Source organism: Varanus komodoensis, unplaced genomic scaffold, assembly GCF_004798865.1.
Source record: "Varanus komodoensis strain SLA01 unplaced genomic scaffold, ASM479886v1 scaffold40, whole genome shotgun sequence".
Taxonomy (NCBI): domain Eukaryota; kingdom Metazoa; phylum Chordata; class Lepidosauria; order Squamata; family Varanidae; genus Varanus; species Varanus komodoensis.
Genome location: NW_025335942.1, coordinates 5,535,470 through 5,556,739, shown reverse-complemented (window position 1 = coordinate 5,556,739; position 21,270 = coordinate 5,535,470). Strand labels below are relative to the sequence as shown.

General features: G+C 45.2%; 1 protein-coding gene across 3 annotated transcripts in view; it reads right to left on the bottom strand.

Annotated features, from left to right (window-relative positions):
• Positions 1 to 21,229, bottom strand: part of ICE1 (interactor of little elongation complex ELL subunit 1) — a 36,047-nt gene extending 14,818 nt beyond the window's left edge. The window contains exons 1-12 of one of the 3 annotated variants that reach the window (XM_044442861.1): positions 21,129 to 21,229; positions 13,024 to 13,082; positions 12,254 to 12,288; positions 10,809 to 10,827; positions 10,367 to 10,478; positions 9,892 to 9,968; positions 8,607 to 8,644; positions 6,100 to 6,182; positions 5,234 to 5,273; positions 5,087 to 5,146; positions 3,012 to 3,101; positions 113 to 477 (exon numbers count right to left, since the gene is read on the bottom strand). In XM_044442861.1, the coding sequence (XP_044298796.1) occupies positions 113 to 477; positions 3,012 to 3,101; positions 5,087 to 5,146; positions 5,234 to 5,273; positions 6,100 to 6,182; positions 8,607 to 8,644; positions 9,892 to 9,968; positions 10,367 to 10,478; positions 10,809 to 10,827; positions 12,254 to 12,288; positions 13,024 to 13,082; positions 21,129 to 21,221 (1,071 nt within the window). In that variant the 5' untranslated portion in view covers positions 21,222 to 21,229. Of the gene's footprint in view, positions 1 to 112; positions 478 to 3,011; positions 3,102 to 5,086; positions 5,147 to 5,233; positions 5,274 to 5,596; positions 6,070 to 6,099; positions 6,183 to 8,606; positions 8,645 to 9,891; positions 9,969 to 10,366; positions 10,479 to 10,808; positions 10,828 to 12,253; positions 12,289 to 13,023; positions 13,083 to 17,333; positions 18,418 to 21,128 lie in introns of those variants that run through there. The other 2 variants (XM_044442862.1, XM_044442863.1) reach the window with 2 other exon arrangements.
• Between the last annotated feature and the right edge of the window lie 41 nt (positions 21,230 to 21,270).

Here is a 21,270-nt window from a genome sequence, read left to right as displayed (position 1 = left end):
ACCTTCAGCTACCATCAAACCACAGCCTTTGCGATCATGCTGCAAAGTTCTGACACCACCTGAGCTCATGATATAGCTATGCTACTTTGCCTGGCTCATTTTTGGAACTTACTGGAGTCGCGGCTGGGGAAAACTGTATGGGAGACAGCAGCGGAGGAAGAGGCCGACCCCACTTCAAAACATCTCGCAGGTTTTCACCAAGCTCTTCCTGTTCCTTGCTGAACAGGGCCATGTCACACGCTGCCACATCCGTCTGCGCGATAACTTCTACAGATCCACCTTCGCTGTCACTGTCGAACACGTCGGTCATGTCCATGGCTTGGCCTCCTACTGGACCATCATAGCTGGCAGTCCTGCTGTCCAAAGTTATCTGCAATGACGCCAACGAGGTTTGTGCTGCGCAGGTTTCGGGTGAAGAGCTGCTGGGTGGCTTCTCTCTTCGACGTTTCTTGAACTTTTGAGGATTCTGCACTGCTTCTATGAGAGAGAAGATGATCTGTGGTTTAAACACAGTTTCTATATTTGTCTGTATTTTTCTCACAATCTGAAGGTTTAAGGTAACAAGAGCTCTATGCTTTTCAGAAGTATTTATGCTAACTGTTTGGTCCTGTTGACCTTGGTCTGGTCAGTAGATAAATTATAATGTTTGCCTGACATACAAGGACTCGACTCAGTTCAAACCGCATGGAGTTCTTTATTGTGACTGCTCAGTGTGGGGACTAGTGGAGGCAGGCAGAAGATTCAGCTGGGTGGAAGCTGAACGGAGCCAACTGAGGAGGAAAAAAACAGCTGCCAGAACGCTTGCATCCCTTATCTTGCCTGAGTGAAGCCTGGAGGATGTGTGCTCCGTCACTGCATGCAAGCGCAGGACTCTCCGTCTACCTAAATCCACCTCAAATGATTTTCAGGCCACGTTTAAGGGTGAGACCTCCTCATGATTAGAATCCTTGCTGCCAAAGCAAGTTTCAATTCTACCATGCTCTTGGCACAACCAACCAATGGGATGCCCCACTGTGCAGAGGGGAGCAGACTCGGTTCTTGCCAGCCGACGTTACCAGTGGGAGAAAACGGCCCTTGTGCCCACATGGATGGCGTCTCTGCCTGCAATTCTTTACCTTGCCCCACTTGAAGGGACAGCTGCCATTTATGGCTGTGAGGGAGAACCAAGCCATGCACTTCATGCGGGATCCTGCGGTGAGAGCAACAGCCGTGATCCGCCCAGGACTCCACGTGGTCTGTGCCTCACAGGGAGGGACCCCACAAAAGCTGAGCGGGGGCACACAGGCATACCTTCCCTCTTCACGCCCAGGGAAGTGAAGGGGAACGGTTGTTCCAGCTCTCTGCGGGTTAGGCAGGAACAAGCAACGACCCAGGTAAGTTGCCACCACCCCTTAAGTCCACCTCCATCTGAGCCAGAGAACTCCTAGACCTTTACAGGGCTGTAAGAAAAGACCCCAAGCCCTCTGATTTGAAGGTCTAGGGAGGCCTGAGACTTTAGAGAGTAATGCTGAACATGACACACGGTTATTGCTTAGTTGCAAGGTTGTGCCCGACCCACTGTGACCCCATGGACAACCTTCCTCCAGGCTCTCCTGTCCTCCACCGTCCCCCGGAGTCCACCCACGCCCACATCCACTGCCCCAGTGACCCCATCCTGCCACCTCATCCTCTGCTGCCCCCTTCTCCTTTTGACATGAAGTAGAAAGCTCTAAGTTGAGAACCAAGGCTTATTTGGAAGAGGGGACACACTGTACCTGAAGTAGGTGTTACATTTATTTAGAGCAGGGAAAGGAACAAAGGCATTCAAAAGCTGAAGTAACCTTTGGAAGCGCTTGAGGCAAAAACAACAGAAGACAATCATTCTACCTTGTAAATATTGGTCTTCCAGTGGGATGGGGCCAATCTAGGAGCCAAGACTCCTAAGCTGAAAAGAAAGCTGAAGCGTGGAGGCAAAACCAAAGACCGAGACCAGTGTCAGCTTCCCTTGCTTTATATACACAACGTTTGACAAGTAGGAGGTGAGCCTCCTTATCCAATCCTAGATTGGCTGAGTAATATTTTTCACAGGTCGACCTACTTAGCCAGTTCTTAACTGGCTGAATAATATATTCAAGCTTTTTGGAGAAGGGAGGGAGATGGAAAGTTCTCATAGGAGCACTGTGGAAATCTTTTAAGTCTAGTTCGGCAAAAGTTGGACTCTGGCTTGGAAGTCCTGGAGACAGAAGAACAGCAGGTAACGTGCACAGGGCGTTTAAAGGGTGTGCATTCCCCTCCACATGAAGCAGAGGTTCTTTGGACAGCTAAACAGCCATAAGAAAGGACTTCTTGACAGCCCTGTTAGAAAATGGGCACCTTAGAAATGAATACATAAAAGCACAATTCTGATGCATACAAAGTGAGGACTCTACCTGCTGCTGTTTTCCGAGAAGGGTTCCAGGCAGGTTTTATGACCCAACTTTCATGGAACCAAAGGGTGCTTAACGGCCTTGCAGCCCAGTCCAGGGGTCTATTCAACCTCGCGATCTTCCCTGACCCAGTGTTTCATTTCCAAGGAGTAGAAGAACCCTCTATACAAAGTATTGCACAGTCCCCCAAGCTGATGGCGATTTCCTCCAGAGGGGTAGAAGGGAGGGGGCTGTGTTGGTCAAAGACCCACTTGGCAATCCTTCCCCGGAGAGAACAAGCCCAGGGTGCACGATTCCTGGTGAAGTCTCAAAGAGGCGGAGGAGCCTCCTCAGGGGGAACCTTGGATGCCCTGCGGAGCCCCAGCACCCTTCTTGCAATTCGTGCACACAGAACAGTATTATCACACTTTAATGTACAGATTTGAAGTACTTGCTACAATATCATTCTAACGAACTTGATTTTCCATGTGTCCTTGAATGACTACGATCATCAACAGCTGCATGTGTTAAGGGGAGAGGACGCTATTTGCTCTTACTAAAACAGCAGCAGATCTTTTAAAAAGGAAGGCTTTTCACTAGGCCTGGATCTGTAATTTTGGGTCTTACCTAAGATGTAGTCATTTTTGTTCCTCTGATGTTTCCCCGTGGAGCCATCAATACACGTCCACAGCTCATCCAGCAGCAGCTTAATTTTTTCTATAAAATAATCAAAGGGGTATCCAAATTGTTCTGGCATTTCCACCTGCCTTAAGTAGATCACTCATGTAGTTCCAGACTTTGATCAACAGAAAATCAAAGTCGCACGTTGGTAATTTTTTCCCTCAAACAGAGAGTATGACGCATATGCCCAAAATGTTACAGAATGTCACCACCAACTCGAGATCAGATGTTTTGCACATCCACCAAGACACCTCCATACTGAAAAAGTCTAAACTTGGGTCTTGAACAACAATATGTAAGCAAAGAGGAAACAAAACCACGTATGAATTGTTAGGTTGTGGGAGTTCTTTTCTTGTAAATTGCCCTGAAAGGCAGCATAAAAATACCATGCAAGAAACAAATTATAATACTGTTCTTTTAATCAGCCTTGAATTGCTGGGGGTGGGAGAGATTTTTATAGTTCCCAGAAAGATGAAGCCATGCTTGCAAAATGCCCACATACCAAGACAATAAAGTCGACATATTTTTTAAAAACACACTTCTGCAAAGGAGTACCACGGCAAGATTTCAAGCAATGGAAATGAACCAGAATAGGTATTAGAAGTAACATTTCCCACACAAAATGCAAGGAGAATGCCTCTGCGAAAATTCAACAGAAGTTTTGACTTAGGAGTAACAAACACGCTCCTTCTACTTTGCAACTCTCCAGAGCCTTGTGCCTCCCTGGAGGACTCAGCTCTGTTGGCATGATAAACAATATCAAGAAGGCCAACCATGTCAATTTAAATTGCATCATTTCCTTCTTGCCTCTGCTTGCTTCTGTGTTAATTGAACCTGGGCTTTGAAAAATGGAATAAAATGACTGAGCTCAGACTTTATTTCTTTGACTTGGCAAAGGACTTGCCATTCACTATTTGCATGTGAAAATAAATGCATGATTCTGGGACAGCCACTGGGGACAGGACAAAAGTCACTGAGAGCTGATCAGGCAGAAGGTTTCCTTCCCTGCCCTGGTCACCCCATAGAGGCCACCCACCCATGTGCCCTGCGTGACAAATGCACAGCATGCATGCTTGGGGCGGGGTGGGGGGGAGCTAGAAAGTAGGCTAGCAATTCCATGGGCTTGCTGGCAAGGTGTCTTGATCAGGAAATGGCAAGCATCCTTCTTATATGACCTTCTGAAAAAATTATTATCCTGGGTGGCTTATACAGCTTGCTGGCTGGCAAAAGCTGGGGGTGAGGTGGGGGGGGCGGGTCACACTAAAGCAGGCTGAAGGGCAAAACCCACGACCCAGGCTTGCCGCCTCTCCACATCTTTCCTTCCAAAATTCCACCACTACAACTGCCAGCGCCATCAACAGATTCGGCTCATGCTCCTCGGATCGTCTCCGTGCCCCACGGCTTTCCACCAGCTGCGTCCCTAGACCAACACTTGCCTTGCCAAACTGGCCAAAATGCAAATCCCACACTCTGCTCTGTCCAAGCTCACGTTGACATCTGTGATGCCAACTTCAGTAGGAGGACACAAGGCATTAACCACTGATATGTTGGCCTGCTTTCGAACGTTCATTGGTTCAATAATTTGCACAGAATGCAGTAGGGTTCTGCACCAGAATCCCCGTGCTGTAGGTTAGACAGTCCTGCATAGAAAACAACTAATTCATGACTTGTTTCGCGCATCTCCATCCTTTGGTAGTACTAGATAAGAACTAGCACTCAGCACGGTAAGATGTTCTTTTAGCCTCCCTACAGGAAATCTTTCGTCTGACCTTGTGGTCAGAGCCACAGGCTGCAGAACCTTCTGCAATTTTTTTTGACAGAAACGTAGATTTTTTTGAGCCTTGCCTGTCTCGAGGGGGCGGGGGGTGGCAAGTTGCTTGCAACTTCTTGTTCGTGACACCTGCAACACCCCAGGCAGAATGGAAGAATAGCCTGACTGTAAAGATGACCATTCACACAACAGCAGCTATGAACAAATGCAACACTCATGTTAAAAAAGTAGAAGATGTATACATACCAACCTTTGTCTAGGTTTGCTACAGGATTCTCTCTCTCACTCTGGGTCTCTGCATTCTTCAGCACTGAGAGGAATCAGACAAATACCAGGTCAAGAATTAAACTGTAGCCCTAAAACTGAAAAGTCAATTTAAACAACAATGAAGACTTACCTTTCTTTTGCTTTGTATTAGGAAAGCCTTCAATTTTTTCCTAGAAACATTAATGAGAAAAAAGATGCTGTTAAAATTAAGTACGATCCATAATTTGTAGTAATGACAATGGAAAATGTAGTACTGTCTTCGTTTACTGTTTAAATAACTTCATAGCCTCTCAAATGCTTTGCTGCTCTGAACATTTTAGTAACTGGAACGGATCATTTTAGAAAAGTCTGGCCTCATCTCCAGCTGAAACAAACTAAATGTCTAACCCGTTGCCTGTGACTTCTTCCATTTCTCCTCTCGGTCCACTTGTTAGTTGCCCTTGTCTTCTACCTCCGTCAAAACTTACAAGATAATCTCTGGGGATGCAAAGACCTGTGTTTTCTTAAAAATACTTATGTTATCCCAAAGTACGATGTATGTGGTTATTGTACAATTATCATTATCCTCATCACTATCATTACAGCATTTAGATGATATACTACCATTCTCTGCAGACAGTACTTTTGCTAACATATTACTGGACTACAAAGCCAACAAGTTCAAACAAATCTTGAGATCTACAGCAAATCCTGGATCAATAAACTTCCAAATATCCTAGCCACATAGGAAGGAATGGGGAAGGAAGAAGCCCAGTCCACTAATCAAGGGGAACAACCAATCAACAAAACAGCCGGTTCTAATTTAAGACAGTCTCCATACCTTGGAAAAAGAGAATCATAAAATTACCTTTTGCCTTGGGAACATGCTGGGTGACCAGCCCTTACTCTGCATGGAAACCGTGCAGAAGTGGCATGTTCAAGAATGACCCTTTATTTTAATCTAACTGGAAAAAGAACAAACACATGTGCCCCAGCTTAAGAAAGGGCTTTGCTTACCTGTGCTTTCTTCAGCTCCTTCTCAAGAACTTTCTTCTCTGCTTTCAACTGCTTGAACTCCTGGATGTGTTTTGCTGCAGCCTCTTCATTTAAGGGAACAGAACAATCAAAATGTGTTTGCCAGTGCTGCAAAGTTACCAAAACACACCACGAACAAGGGCAAATTCACTGGACACTGTGGCACCTTCCTGTTTTGCTTTCTCAAACTCTGGCAGTTCGCTCAAGGGTTGCAGGCACTTAATGCTACACTACCATGTATTTCAGTGGGATTTCATCACGCTGCACGCAGGCAGCCTCGCTCCATCAGAGAGCCACAGTGGAACATCAATTCAATATGTACTGGCTTCACAGCTTTTTTTTTAAATGCAGAAAGCTCCACATGCCTCAGCATCTGGCTTGATGAGCCCTTAGAAACTGGAGCACGATTCCAAAATTAGGTTGCTTCCATATGAAAATATATATTGCCACAGTTCTGTTTCAAGGGAAGCCAGTTTCTCAAACAGTACTTCAAAGTCTACTCCCAAAGTGTAAAGCATTGTCTGTAAAAAGCCATCACCATGAGAATACATAAACCTTCTCAGAATACAATAGTCAGATTAAAATTTTTGCAACAGTTCAATCAGGTCTGGTGTTGGATGATCAATCTCAGAATTTCTAAGACATTTTTCAAACTCCTAAATAAAAGCGACCGTATGCTTGAACGCTCTCTCACATAAAAAAACGCTCCAACATGTGGAAAGCCAGATATTATTCATGTCAGCCTATTAATTATTATTAGATACCGCTAATAACAGAGAGCACTAAACATGAAATCTAGCGTCACTTGCCAGGGTGACCAAGAAACGGAGCCAGGATAACACTATGCAAGCAGAAGCAGGCTTGGCTCCTCAATGGGAAAGGGAAAAAACAGGAAGAGAGGAAGCACCACCTGATGGGGCCTGCCTTCCGTGCTGTGCATTTGCTTAATGGCACTCATTCACTCCTATGGCAGGGGCCGGCAGCGAGGGGCTGCGCTGGGGAACGATGCCGTGGTTGAGGCAGAATGGTCCAGCCAGTGCGTATTTCCCCTGAGAAAGCACTCCCTCACTTGAAGGGATACTATATGGACGTTATCCTGACTCAGAAGCCATGGGAACAACAACCTATCAAGACCAGGGGTGGGGAAGGGAAGGGAAGGGAAGGGAAGGGAAGGGAAGGGAAGGGAAGGGAAGGGAAGGAGGAAGACAGAAAGACAGAAGCATCGCTAGTAAGTGTCACGGCCTGGAGGCTGCATTCAGGTCGGGGGACCAAGGAACACGGCAGGAAAAGCAGACTGGCTCCATTTGAGGCCGTGGTCTTGGTGTTGGATGGAAGGGAGGATGGAGAAAGAAGAGAGGCAGGGGTGCACAGTGGGCAAAGGACCGGAAATTCTCCAGGTACCGGCCTTTCCCACATGGACCGGGTTGTTAGTGAACACTCTTAAAGCCAAAACCCAACATTCTCTTATAGCATAAGAATCGGAATCAGTGGAGACATCGACAGACTTGATACTCCATGGTTGGCACCACCAGGGACAAGTTTATCCAGGAAGTTACTATTAAACATTCTGTTTGAGTCTTGCATTTTGGCTTACAAGTCCCCAACAGAGTTAGAAAAGGAGCAGCTTATACTATGATTTTCCTAAGAGCTCCTTTTCAGTTTCTTCCACAGAAGTAGAGACTTAGGTTCATTCCTATGTGAATTTAGGAGAAATGACCAGGGGAATGACATCTCTACAAAAGTTTCTCAAATTCCCAGTGTAAAAATGTTGGGGAGTTTAGAAGATCTCTTGTGCACATTCCGAGAGGAATCTATTTATTCAGTTCTTAGCCTGCCACATTGGCCATAAAGCTCACAAGGAATTTTCACAAGCAACACTAAGATTAGTCTTCGCTTAGAATGTGTCACTTCTGCTTGTTGTTTCCGTGGTTCAACAGATACTGAAGGGCATCCTGTTAAAAATGGATGGAGATTCTTCTAAAGATAGACTTTGATTTACAGGCTCCAAAATGCAGTAAACAGCTCCTTGGCTTGGGGAAACAAGTCCTGTTTTCCTCTGCATATAACTCACTGACAAAAAGAGACATTTGTGAAAGAAAACTGCATATGACAAGAGCATCATTTTAGGACTGCCGGTATGAAACAAGTAATTCTCACCCTCAGTTTTTGTGGCAAGCTTGTAAATAGCTGTAAAGCCCATGGCCAGTGGAAGTGGCTTATTTTAAGCTGTCTACTGAAACCAACCCACCAACTTGCATGGAAAACATCTTCTAATGTTTTAATTGGGCAGGGATAAAGTGAGGAAATAACAGAGAGCAAGGCAGCTGGAATGTTCAAAAATAGATCAACGCAGACAGTTCATTTCTATCCTGTGTAGGATAGAATTATTCTTATAGCTAAAAAAATAAATATCTTCATCTGGAAAAAATAGTTCTCCATCTGCGTTAGAAACAAACATGTATTTTCATCCACAGTGAGGCGTAAATTACCTTCAAGCTTCTTCACTTTAGTTTCCAGCTTTTTCTTCCTGATCATGTAAAAAAATACAGACCAAACATGAGGTGCACACTTTCTCAGCACTGATATTAGGCTGCATGATAATAAGAATACTGAATTTAAGTTTGGTGTCACCTTAATTGGTTCAGTAGAGGTTTAGTTGAGTTTTTAATCAGAACCTGAATCCACTGCCAATTTTGAGATACTGGCCTGGTTTGGATGATACAACAAAGCACCCTTGTAGATGGATTGCTGCCCAGTTATTTTTATTATTATTTTACAACATATACAACTACAATCACATTAAGGATGTTCACAAAAATAGGAGCAATATAATCAGTTGTTAAGTAGCCTGTTTCTATGCTATTAAAACCGCCTCACCAGAAATGAAGGTGACCAACTAGAAATCCACCTACTCCAGCAAACCTGCAGAAGATACATCAAGAATGGGTACCAGATTCTAACAAAATCATCTCTCGCTATTCCTCATCCAGTCAAATGAAAACAGGTGGTCAGTTTTTCCATCAATGCCTCTGACTACATCCTATCGATACTTTTTTTTTTTAATGAGAGCACTTGGACATCGTTCCAAAACTTGCAATCTTGGCTCTCACAGTTTCCAGAAGTATTGCACATAGTTCTTAACAATTCAGTCTTTCATTCTCCCAGTAAACAATGAAAAAGAAATAAAATATCATCAGGACTATTGTCTGTTGAGTTAGCTTATTCAACCACTGTAATGCAGAAAGGGGTTGATTTTTGGACAGAATAACCACACGTGCTCAAGTGAACCCCTTAAATCACAGTTTCTCCGGTACACGTATGGTAATTAGTTAATTCTACGTAAGTCTGTGCAGCACAGATGGTTTGTTGTGTCATGCGAACCGCGGTCACTGAGGTTGGCTTGTTTTTTCCAAGCACCTCCCCCTGCACTGCCAAGAGGCTGTTCTTGGATTGTTGTCACCCATGGTGGGTTGTTATGTTGTCCAAACCTCGAAGGTTTCAGGTAGGAATTTTTCCAGCCCCACTTGGAGATGTCAGGAACCTTCTGCATGCAAAGGAGGGCTTTGACCCACAGCCCCTAAAACTGATTTACCATGTTGCATTTCAGTAGGGGTTAAGCAGCACTATTGATCCAGCTAATTTACAATAAACAACAGAGTTTATTCCCTCTCTCAGAGTCCCCCTCCCTCCATCCCCCATCTCTGCAACATTTCAACAGAAGGGAATTATTAGCATAAATTCTATCATTACTTCAATTATTAGGGAATGACTCACACAATATCACTTTTGTCCATTTCGTCTTTCACACGAATGTATTCCAGATGTGTCTCCTGGTATATCTTCAGTGAACTCTAATAAATAAATAAATAAATAAATAAAATCAGCAACAGACAGATAATAATTGACTGTCAAGGTATATCTAACCTATTGCTAATTTATTATTTACTAATTTATCTCCTATTTTTGTAAGTCAGACCATAACAGAACTATAAAATAAAACTGTGAATGTTGCAAAACATAGAAATTAAATACAGTGCTGAGAGAGAAAAAGTGTGTGTGTGAGAGAGAGTGAGCGAGCAAGCGAGAGCGAGCAAGAGTAAGATGGAGTGGGGTGGGGTAAACTTTGGAATACTACGTTATAAATGAAATAATACTCTGTTGCAAGCCCCCCAGACAGCTTTGGCTAAGGGCAGTAAAGAGATGAAATTGATAATAAGAATCTCTATTGATATAAAATAGAGGAAGTTACCTTTTTCTCCTCCAACTCTGCTTTCACAGTTCCCAGCTCTTCTTCACACTTTTTGAGAGGTGATAGTTTCTGGAACATTTGTTCCACTTGCTGATGGAGAGTATTATTTTCCCTGGAATAAACATCAAAGACTAGGATGGAAACTGAACAAGGGCTTAAATGTAAACATCTTACAGCACTGGGGAAGCCTTGAACTTTTGTATACTTCTTACGTCACAAGCCAAGTCATGTAACACAAGCAAACCTTAATGCTCTGATAATATAGCATCTCACACTCAGCTTATCTCCCTAGGAACTACTCTTCCCAAGGCTCTGTTGCCTTAGGAAGGAAACAAAGGCACACCAAAGTCAGTTATTAACACCTAGAGACCCATCCAGCAGACTGCCTCAAAGACACCCAAGTCCAGACAGTGAAGAATCCAAATGGAATTAGCTAACTTACCTTTTAGCAAACTGAAGCTGTGATATCTAGTTAAAGAAAACCTGAATCACATTGGTTACCATTATGTCTTGCCATACACATTCGAGAAGTAAAACCCTGACCCTGCTCAGGAGCAGTATCTCTCAGTCTATCAAATTATACAGGCGAGGATGTCCATAAAGAGTACATCCACATTAAGAGCAGAAATAACATGACAAGAAGCCAAGAACTGCTACACAACCTCATGTCCTAACACCATCAAGCCATGCATTTCTATGCCTCTTTTCGCAAAAGTCAGTTACATGAAGTGGGAGCGGAAGTTACTGGCTATGGTTTGCTACACATACAACACGTTTGACGGTATCTTCCCTTCCTGCACATGCCAGTCATGAGCTGTCTAATTAGCGTAACTACCCTCACAGGTGCTGGCGGGCTGGAGTGGGGTGCAAACCAACCCGGAACCCATGGCTAATTCTAGGGTTTCTCCATGGCACTCTGAACCCAGTTGCTACGTTACAACACATGCTTTCTGCACTGGCAGCATCAGAAAAGCATTTGGCAGAAACTTGAGAGCGGGCTTTCTTGTTGGCTGCTTCCAGGCTCTGGAATTCCTGTCTAAGGGAAGCCTAACGAGACCCTTTTCCAACGACCTTCCACCAGTGGGCAGGCATTTCCATTCAGAAAGCTGTTGGCCTGATGGATTGACTTTCAGCTGCTGTAAACAAGGTTTACTGACAACCATTCTTATCTCTTTCTAATGAGCTTTACTTGGCTCACTTTTATGATTTTTATATTTTGTCTTGCACTGTGTATTCCACTGCTGTTGGCCACCATGTGCACCACTTGGAAAAAAAGGCAGGATACACACCTTATAAATAAATCAGCCAATGGTGGTTATGAAGGATGCAAGGGTATTCACACTCCTTTCACATATGTGCAAGCAAGAGCCTGGATTCTCTTTCACCGACATGATTCTGAACCAAAACGCCTCCACTGACAGATCGCTTTTTCCCAGCCTCATGAAGCATTGCAGCACCGGCATTCTAGAACGGCCGGGGAAGCTGTAGGACACACAGGTGGTTTCGTTTACACAGTGGGCCTTTTCCTACAATCGCTCCTGAGCATACGGCACAAAAGCCGTCCCCACTGCCATGGAAACGGGGTGCCTCTTTTCTGCCAAAGTTGCCGCGGCTGCTACTCCCGGCCTGCGCGTTACTGCCTGATGCAACTGTGGGTAATCTGAGCTCTGGCAGATGGCACCCTAAAGATCTCTGTGTATGAACGCCGCTACCTTTTCAACAACAACATCTGTGGCATTTGGCAATCCAACACACACTATTATTGCATAGCTTTTGACGTGCGCCTTCCAAAACAACAACGACAAATACTTTGGATTTCCCACCAGGGCACCTTCCTCACGCGGAGTGCGTATGCCCAACAAAAATTTTCTGGACCAGAAAGGATATCGTTGCACTTTTGTTGGTATTCGGTCAACAGGTGGCTGTAAGAGAGGGAGAGTGGAAAGAGTCAGAGGCAGATCCACACTTCGAGCATAAAGACATGACCCAAGCCTGGCAAAATTTAGGGTCTGCTGAGCAAAAGCGTGTCCACATGTATCAGTGGGCTTAGTACAAACAGAAAACGGTTGGAGTTTTGCAGGGTGTTGGCAGTGCCTGCTAGGCTCTTTCGAATCACAGCGAAGAGCAGCTTCTTCTGCCCTGCGATGCCTCCTCTGCGTTGCGCCACCAGCCACTGCTTTGCACACATTATGCCGCATAAAGGAGCGCTATGCTAGTCTCCTCCTTTCTCAAAGTCCAGCCACTTGCTACACTTTCCACACACAGCTTCGGATAAAATGGAGAGGAGAAGAGTGTGGAAGCTGTTTGGGGTTCCTTGCAGGAGGAAAGGTAGAGCCCTCCAGAGCTAAGGGATAAGGATACATACTAAACAAGCAGGGCTGCTCAGATTTCCAGCTATTAGGTCAGAAAATCATTCCAGCCTCGTGGATGGGGTTGAGAATGGGGTTCCCCTCTCCAAGTTCCCTGGACTGTGCCCTAACAGAACTACTGTAGTTTTATGCCAAAAAACTGGCTGTCCAGGTTGCACGAGGGCCATATCCATAAACTGCAGTTCTACGGAGATGCTTTGATGTCAGTGGGCTTGAATGGGGTTTCAAGAGGCAAAATGTGCCCATCAACGCAAACCTCCAAACAAAGAGAGACAGCAATGTACTTACTCGGTATCAATTATCTTTTGCTTTAACGCAATTAAGGCAGCTACATATTCATTTAAATTCTGCAAAGAAATAAAACCACAATGGTAAATATTAAGGCATTTAGCCCCCTCCCAGCCTTCTGATTTTATTTACTTGAATCCCAAACTGGATACATTTTACTAACATTTAATGTGCTGCAGAGAGCAAAAGAAGCCTGGCACAAGGAAGGGAGGTGAAAAGAAACCTTTGATAGGGACAGGAATAGGAACAGAAACAGGAACAAAGCTGAGCAGAACTTTAGGCTGGAGGTTTTCTGTCATCACAAGGGTACAATCCTGGGTAAGAACTGAGCTGTGTATACTGAAGCCCACATGACTCAGGCATCTAACCAAGTCTGCCGGTAGTTAAATCCAAGCCCCAGAAGCTTTCAATACTACACCAATATTGAACACATTTGACTAATTAATTGACCCAACTACGTTCTGAACAGGAATAACCAACCACGAATGGGTGAATGACCCAGAAAGAGCGTTCCCACCACCCAGGCTCACGTCAAGTGTAATATTTTTCAGTGGCATCAGCTTTAGCTGCCAGTCATCAAGCACGAGGCAAACGTGTATGAAAGAAATCCAGGCCGATCCACCCAGGCAGAAGGTGCTCGGAGGGCCACCAACCCACTCCCAGGGAACACCGGGCACTGGCTTCCTACAAAGAATGCTGGGCTAGGCAGGCCTCGGCTTGGCCTGGTACAGCAAAGCTCGCATTTTCAAGTGCAAGCACAAACCCCGCGTCTTTTGGAACAGATGAGGGATGCATTCGCTCCGACACCTGCGCACGCCTGCTTTGTAAGCGTAACTCATAACCATTCATATCTCCTCGCCTAGTTTTGGCTTCTCTCTCTCTACCTTCAATGGGAGGTTACACCATATTTTTCTTAAATGGGTACAGGCCCCATTTTCAGTGAGCTGCCTGGAGAAACAGTAAACTTTATAGAGAAGACTTGGATCCGGAAGCTTCAGCATGTCCAGGATCCTACCAGGCTCCTGCCAGCACAATAGAATATCAGCCACAAAGGGGATTTTCAGTGCAGTGTGCTGCGCTCACAAGGTCCCTCTAGATGGGTCTCTGAGCATGTCAAGTGAAGGCAAGTTGCCAGACGCTTGAAATGCAGCCGGATTCCTTGTCCCCCGGGCTCTCCTCAGCCCACCTGCCAGAATGCCTCCTCTTGCCTCCCTCCAAGGCCGAACGGATGGCCTTGGGAAGCCACTGCCACAACATTTCCACAGCAGCTGTGCAGGGACAGGGGAGGGGGCTGGAGCTCCGACTCCCCTCACGAGTCATAACACTGTCTGCGGCCGCAGGGGCAAGACCGAACTGTCTGGTATTGCTTGGGATGCTCTCCCAGGCGTCACAAGATTGCTCTCCTACTCCGCAGTTGTATACACACTAACCTGAAAGCTTAACTCAACAGAACGTACTTTGGAGTGGCAATACACAGAATTGCACTAGAATTCACAAGATTGTGCACAGAGTTGGCACATACGATGGCTATTCCAATGCAGACACAAACACGAGGAAATGCTACAAAAACTTGATTATTGCAATACACTTCAATTTTTTTCTGATTAATTTTGTAGTTCCCTGAACAGTTAATGATTTCCCCAGATACCTGCAGGGAGCACAATGGTCCGTGCAGGTCACCAAGCCATGCAACTATCTACCAGGTATGCCTCTCATCCTTTTACAAGGAGGTGTAACATAAGTGGGGTATCCAGACACCAAAGAAGGAAGGCTCTTGCACCTTCCCCAGATAGGTAGAAGAGGCAACTTCAGTTGCTCTAGCTGGTTATAGCTGGTTCCATTTGGATGCCAGGAAGCACTTCCTGACAGTTAGAACCCTGAGGGTGTGGAATGGGCTTCCACAAGAAGTTGCTGAGGCCCCATTGGTGCGGGTGTTCAAGGACAGGCTGGACGTGCACATGGTGGGCATGTCGTGAGCGGAGCCGGCTGGTGCCGGAGGTCAGACTAGATGGCCCGGGAGGTCCCTTCTGATTCGCTCTGTTTCTATGTTTCTATGTTATGCAAGTTATTCCTCCTAAACTGTGCTTTTCTAACACAACTACTAAGGATCCAGAAACCTTGGGGTGGGCAATCATAAAAATGGCATGCAAGGGTCTCCAATCCAGTGGGACTGCCATTTCGGATTTGGTGCTGATGAACAGCTGACCCCTCCCCACCATTTAGTGGAAGTTCCCAAAGCTATCACAGGTGATGAGCAGCTCAGAGAATTTCCTTTGGAGGACTAACGCAACATTGTAAGAGTCCTCGGGAAGAAGCAAGGTCTTCGGGAAGTCAGAGAAAAATGGCAGCAAGCAATCACTGGTGACATCACACACATGCACACATGCAAACACAAACATGTTGTGGTCTTTTATGAACCAGAACCACAGGATGAAGTGGAGAGAAATGGTGAGTTGTTCCACAGACCCGTAAACTGGGGGTGGCAACGTCTCAGCTCTTTTCCCCGTGCTGCTAAAAATGTGAAGGCCTGAGGAAAAAGGCTCAGAAAAATGGAAAAGAAACTGGGGGGAAATTATTTTTCCCAGCAACCTTTGGACAATTCGGATTGCTTCTGCAATTTTTTGCCATCTGTTTTGGCAATTCAAGCCTTCACATCCCTATTTGCTACACACGCAGCTTCTTTCACTCATTCTCCTGCAACAGCAAACAATGATATGCCAGTTAAGATCTTTAAAGTCACGACAAACAGCAACGAGAACCAATACTCGCATTTAATGTCTCTGAATGAGCACGTTCTGGATGAATCCATGCTCCCCACAGAACTTAACTTCGTCCTGTTCCCAAGTCCATCAATTGCCTATCCATACATTTGATAGTCTGCCTTACACTCCAGATGCTGTTTTATTTTCCCTGTAGCTACAAATGTGACCTCTGTTCCAACAACTAGAAGTGAAAGTAACCCAACTGCAGATAATGTGAACAAAAAAAAAACTGTATGAAGGACAGAGGAGTGAAAGCAAAACAAGACAAGACAAAACAAAACAAAACAAAACCTCAGTTTGGGGTTATTCACTTAAAACTTTGCAGGAAGCCATCAGGAAAGAGCATTTCGTATCGGACAAACCAGTCCGGAGTTGTGAAAGAAACATTTTTTATGCATGGGCTGGGGATCTACAATTTATACAACACACTGGCTAGAAATGCTTGGCAGGACAGCAGCAGGATTATGCCATGAAAGAAGGGACAAGGTGAGCAAAGGAAGTCAGAGAGAGAAGGCTGGAACAGCAGAAGGTACAGCAGCTTACAAGTTTATTCTCATAGTCCCCAAAATAAAAGTGGAGATCCAGAAAAAGACATCATCCTACTTCCTCACACTAAGGCCTGAAATGGATACACTGGGCATTTATCAGGAAATGTAAACACTATTCGTAAATATTTCTCTTGCACAATGAGTGGAAAAACAAACCAAACGAAGCAAAGCAAAGCAACCAGTTTATGAAAGTAATATTGCTGCAGCGGGTCGCAAACTCCAAAGGGAGCAAGGTTAGGGACAAGCAGATTGTGACAGCATTTCAATAGGTCCCTAAGCACGCAGTATGCCAGAGCGTTGCAGAATACAGGTACTTGGTATAGGAAACATGCAGCTGAGGCATCTGCCGAGCATACTGATCCTGAAACCAGGTCTTTTGTTCTATGGGCAGGGATGAAAGGTTCTTTATTTATTGGATTTCCAGCCTGCTGCATTGGCCACCCAGCCCCCTTCTGTGTGCACAGCCTCCCAACATCTTTTGCTGTTCACTTGCTTCAGACTCTTCAATCTTTTGCATATAAACTAATTAATGTTTGAGCACATGAATCAAGGAAAAAATTAACACATACAATATTTCCAAGACTTCTTTTAGTTCAGGCAAAGAGTCCATTTTATGAAACAAGTGGAGTTTAAAGTGCCGAATCCAAAGTGCTGGCTCTTTCAAACACTAACAAATATGATTAGCAAATCAGACTTGAATTATTCAAGGATATTTTATTTACTAGGATGGGGTAGGTTTACAGTTTAATGAATGGGGGGTTCTCTATGGTTAATTTTGCCTGGCACAGTATTTACAGCCCATTCAGCGCATGCTAATGCAGAAACAAAACCCACTGGGCTGAGAGTAGCTCCTTCCCAGGTACGTGTGCGCAGGACTGCAGCCTTACCGTGTGTGAGATGTCATGCTACTGACTGCATTCAAAACAAGCTTTGCACTGCTATTTTAACTGCAGTGCCCATAATCATTTTAACCCTCTTACTGTAGTGCCAGATTTTTCACCTTGCCCAGTTTTCTAGAAACTGTTCCAGTTGCTGCAGCCTGAGGATGCAGACGAGATGACTGCATCAGTTCAAGCAACCACGTATCCTCCTCTGCCCATCATGGCTGATTTGAAGCAGCAGACACAGAGTAACGTGATGGCTCCAGGAAGCGACGATCATATCTTGAGTGAAGGATCCCTCTTGCCCTTAAAGCGGGAGTAGTCTGATCACTTCTGGAAAAGCCTTCACCAGTTCCAGAAATAATAACTATAGTAACTATCCCCTGGGCGCTAGCTAATACCCCCTTTTTGAGCAAGGTGCTCGAGAAGGTGGTGCAAAACCAGTTGCAGACAGACATTCCTGGAGGGACAGGAATAAGGGACAGAATCAACCTTGACCGCTTAGCTGGATTACCTTTATCAATTTATCAGGAGAGGGAGAGAAAGGGAGTGTGACCCTATTACTCTTACTTGATGGCTCACCAGCTTTAGATAGCATTATATCAACAGCCTTGCCCTGTATAGACCTGGAAGACCACTAAATGTTCAGGGGAGAACTTTCTGTCTGGGTTGCATTGTGAGGAGTCACATCCAGCAGCAAGATGGCAAAGAGCCTTCTCTGCTTTTTGAAATGCATTTTTTGGTTATACGTCATGAACCACTCCAGGGTTTTTGAGATGGGAAATGGGATATAATAGATGAGGTGTGTGGTACAACACCTCTGCTATTCCTAATTTACTTCCTAGGAATATCTGTTTGAACTCGCTCTCAAATACAACTTCCTTCACCTTCTGTGCAATGACACCGAGACGGGCATATGGATGATGTTCACACAATCACAGAGGGAAATAAGCCACGTGGTAAAGCTGGGTGGCTGGGATGGCTTACAAACCATCCTGAAACTCAAGGCGAGTCCTGGGATGCTGGGATCCAACATACTCAACCCAAACGCAGAAAGGGTGATTATGCTAATTAGACAGCTTGTGACCAGTTTACACGGGTTTCTGACCAGATCACGCAATCTCACCCATTAAGACGTTTCACTCACAGAAGTGCTGACCATTTTTTCATAGAATCATAGAATTGTAGAGTCGGAAGGGGCCATGAAGGCCATCAGGTCCACCCCCTGCTGTTGCAGGACACCACGTTGCACCATCCCACTCAGAGGGCTGTCCAGTTTCTTTTTGAATGCCCCTAGTGCAGGAGACCCCACCACCTCTCCAGGCAGCTGGTTCCACTGTCCTATTGCTCTGACAGTGAGGAAGCTTTTCCTGATGTCCAGCCTGAATCTGGGTTGCTGCAACCTGAACTGATTATTCTGTGATCTACACTCTGGCAACAGCAAGAAGAGATCTTTTATGTTTAGTTTTTATTTTATTCCTCCTTCTCAGCCAGCAAAATCAGGATGCTAAGGATGCAACTGAGTGGGAATTTTTCTGAGTAGAGATGCAGAAACTTGCACTGCTAGCCTATGCATCCTTGACCTTTTACAGGAAGGTCAAGCAACATGACATTTGGCCTACAACTCCCTCTGGCTATGTTGGCTGGGGCTGATGAGAGTTGGTCAAAACATGTGGAAGGTCCTAAGTGCTTATTTTTTTAAGGCTATCTTTATTTTCAGGGAAGGAATATCAGCAAACATAAAGGGTATATTAAAAAACTATCAAATTACAAAATGATGCTTAGTCGCATTTTACCTTGATTGTTTGTATTTATTGTTTATTTATGTTATATTGTAAGCCATCCTGAAACAAATGGTTTGAATAGGATGGGATAAAAATATTCTAAATAAATAAATAAGATATATTTGCCATAATAAGGTAACGCAACAATGGAGAACACCATCCCAGATCCTCTTGGGTGTAAGGCCCAACCATAAATACATACTTAGTCAACAAAAATTTCAGATCCAACCCATGCCTAGATATATAGCTTTGTACAAAAACAATACTGCAGAATCTAGGGCAGACCATATGTACATGACAATGCCAAAATAGACACTGTAAGACCATATAATAAACCTGTCCTTTTGTTCACAACAATGCTGATGGTTTCTATTTTGGGCTTTTACTGTATTCCTACATTCCCAACTGATAAAACCCTAACTTTACACATATTTATTCACATATTTACTTGGAACTAAATCCCCTGACCTAGGAAAGGCCATACTGAAATCCTCAGTTTAGCTCTGGAAACATGATCAAACCATTCAGGCAGAAATCCTAAGCACATCTAATTGGGAATAGGTCTAATTGAAGTCTCTGGGGCTTAGTGCTAAGTAGACATTCATAGGATTGGGTCCAAAGAAACCTGGCAAACTAAGCTGTCCAGTCAGGACCATTTTTTCATTGCTAATTTAATTGCATTCATACATATATTCTAACAAAACAAATATTAAACTTGGAAATTTCATGATTCTATCACACAGCATAATTTTATACACGAAAACAATCAAGAGCCTTGAAGCACCTTTAACAAATTATTGAATATAGATTTCACTTCGTCAGTATTATTCGAAGTACTGTTCTGTTTCAAGTCTATATACCATACTCATGGTGGCAAAAGGGCATTTAATTGTAAATCTGACAATCATATTACTTGCATTTTTATCTTGCTGTGTGTGTTTACTGCCTTTAAAGCCAGGCAGTTTGTGTAGAAAGCAGCTACAATGCAAGCAACCTCTATTAAGAAGGTGATTGTCACTTAGAATCATGGAACAGTGAAGCTGCAAGGGGTCCGTAAGGCCATTTGATCCAGGCCTCTGCTCAGTGCAGGACTCCAAATCCAAGCATCCCCAACAGAGGCTGCTCATCTGCCCTTTGAAGGCCTCCAGTGTGGAAGAGCCCAAGATCTCCCTAGGTCACTGGTCCCATTGTTGCATTGCTCATATAAACAGGATTTTTTTTCTCTGGCTCTTCAATCAGAATGTGGCCTCCTGTAACTTGAGCCTGTTATGATTATTATTCAATTTATTTTCCTTAGCCAAAACTCCTTGAGCAGTTTGCAACAATCAATAAAGTGACAATAAAAATCTTATAAAATTAAAGAACTGACAACAACTACAACATACAGCCAGAAATGACCTTGTAAAAAACCGCCAGGCATTCCCTCAAGCCCCTGGAGAGCCCAGTTTTAAAGGCTTCCACATAAAGGGCCATCCCTTTATTCCACCTGTGGTGGTCTGGGATGTTCAAGAGCAGACCATGGACCTCTCTTTGGGACTAAATTTCTTTCGGACTCCCTGTTTCCAGTTCTCACCCTGCCCACTGCCTGTACATACAAAACACTCCACAATACAACTTCTATCTCATAAAGGGGGCTGTAACCGATGCAAACTGAGACCCAGAGTGCTGTAGTGGTTAAGAGCACAGCACTGGGGCTTGGGATCTGGGTTCAAGTCCCCGCTTGGCCACGGAGCCAACTGGGTGACTTTGGGCCAATCACGGCCAACCTCACAGGGTTGTTGTGGCGCGGATGAGATTGAGAGCAGCAGATGTAAGCTGCTTTGAGTTTGGTATATGACAAAATAAACGAACCTACAGCTGGGGTGGGGGGTTATCCCACGCCTGCTTGGCCAGGAAAAGAAGCCTCGCAACTCCCATCATCCCCGAGGCCGGGGGGGAATGGCAGGAGCTGCAGGCCTCGTTCCTCCCAGGGAGGCCCGGGGGTTGGCTCTGCAAGGGCGCTTCGCCCCTCCGAGGAGGCGCCCCGCGGGCCGGGCTGAGCGCGGGGCGGAGGGCGCTCCTGACATGCCCCGAGGCGCGCCGCGGAGCCGAAGACGTCCCGGGGCCGAGGCGCGCCCGCGGCTGCCGTACCTGCTGCAGGGCCCCGCAGTTGGCGCAGGCCGTGGCCGCCTCCGCCGCGATCCCCGCGGGGGTGGCCGCCGGCGGGGTCTCCCCGGGCATCATGGCGCGCGCCGCGGCCGCGCGCGCCCATCCGGCCCCGGCGCGCAGCTCC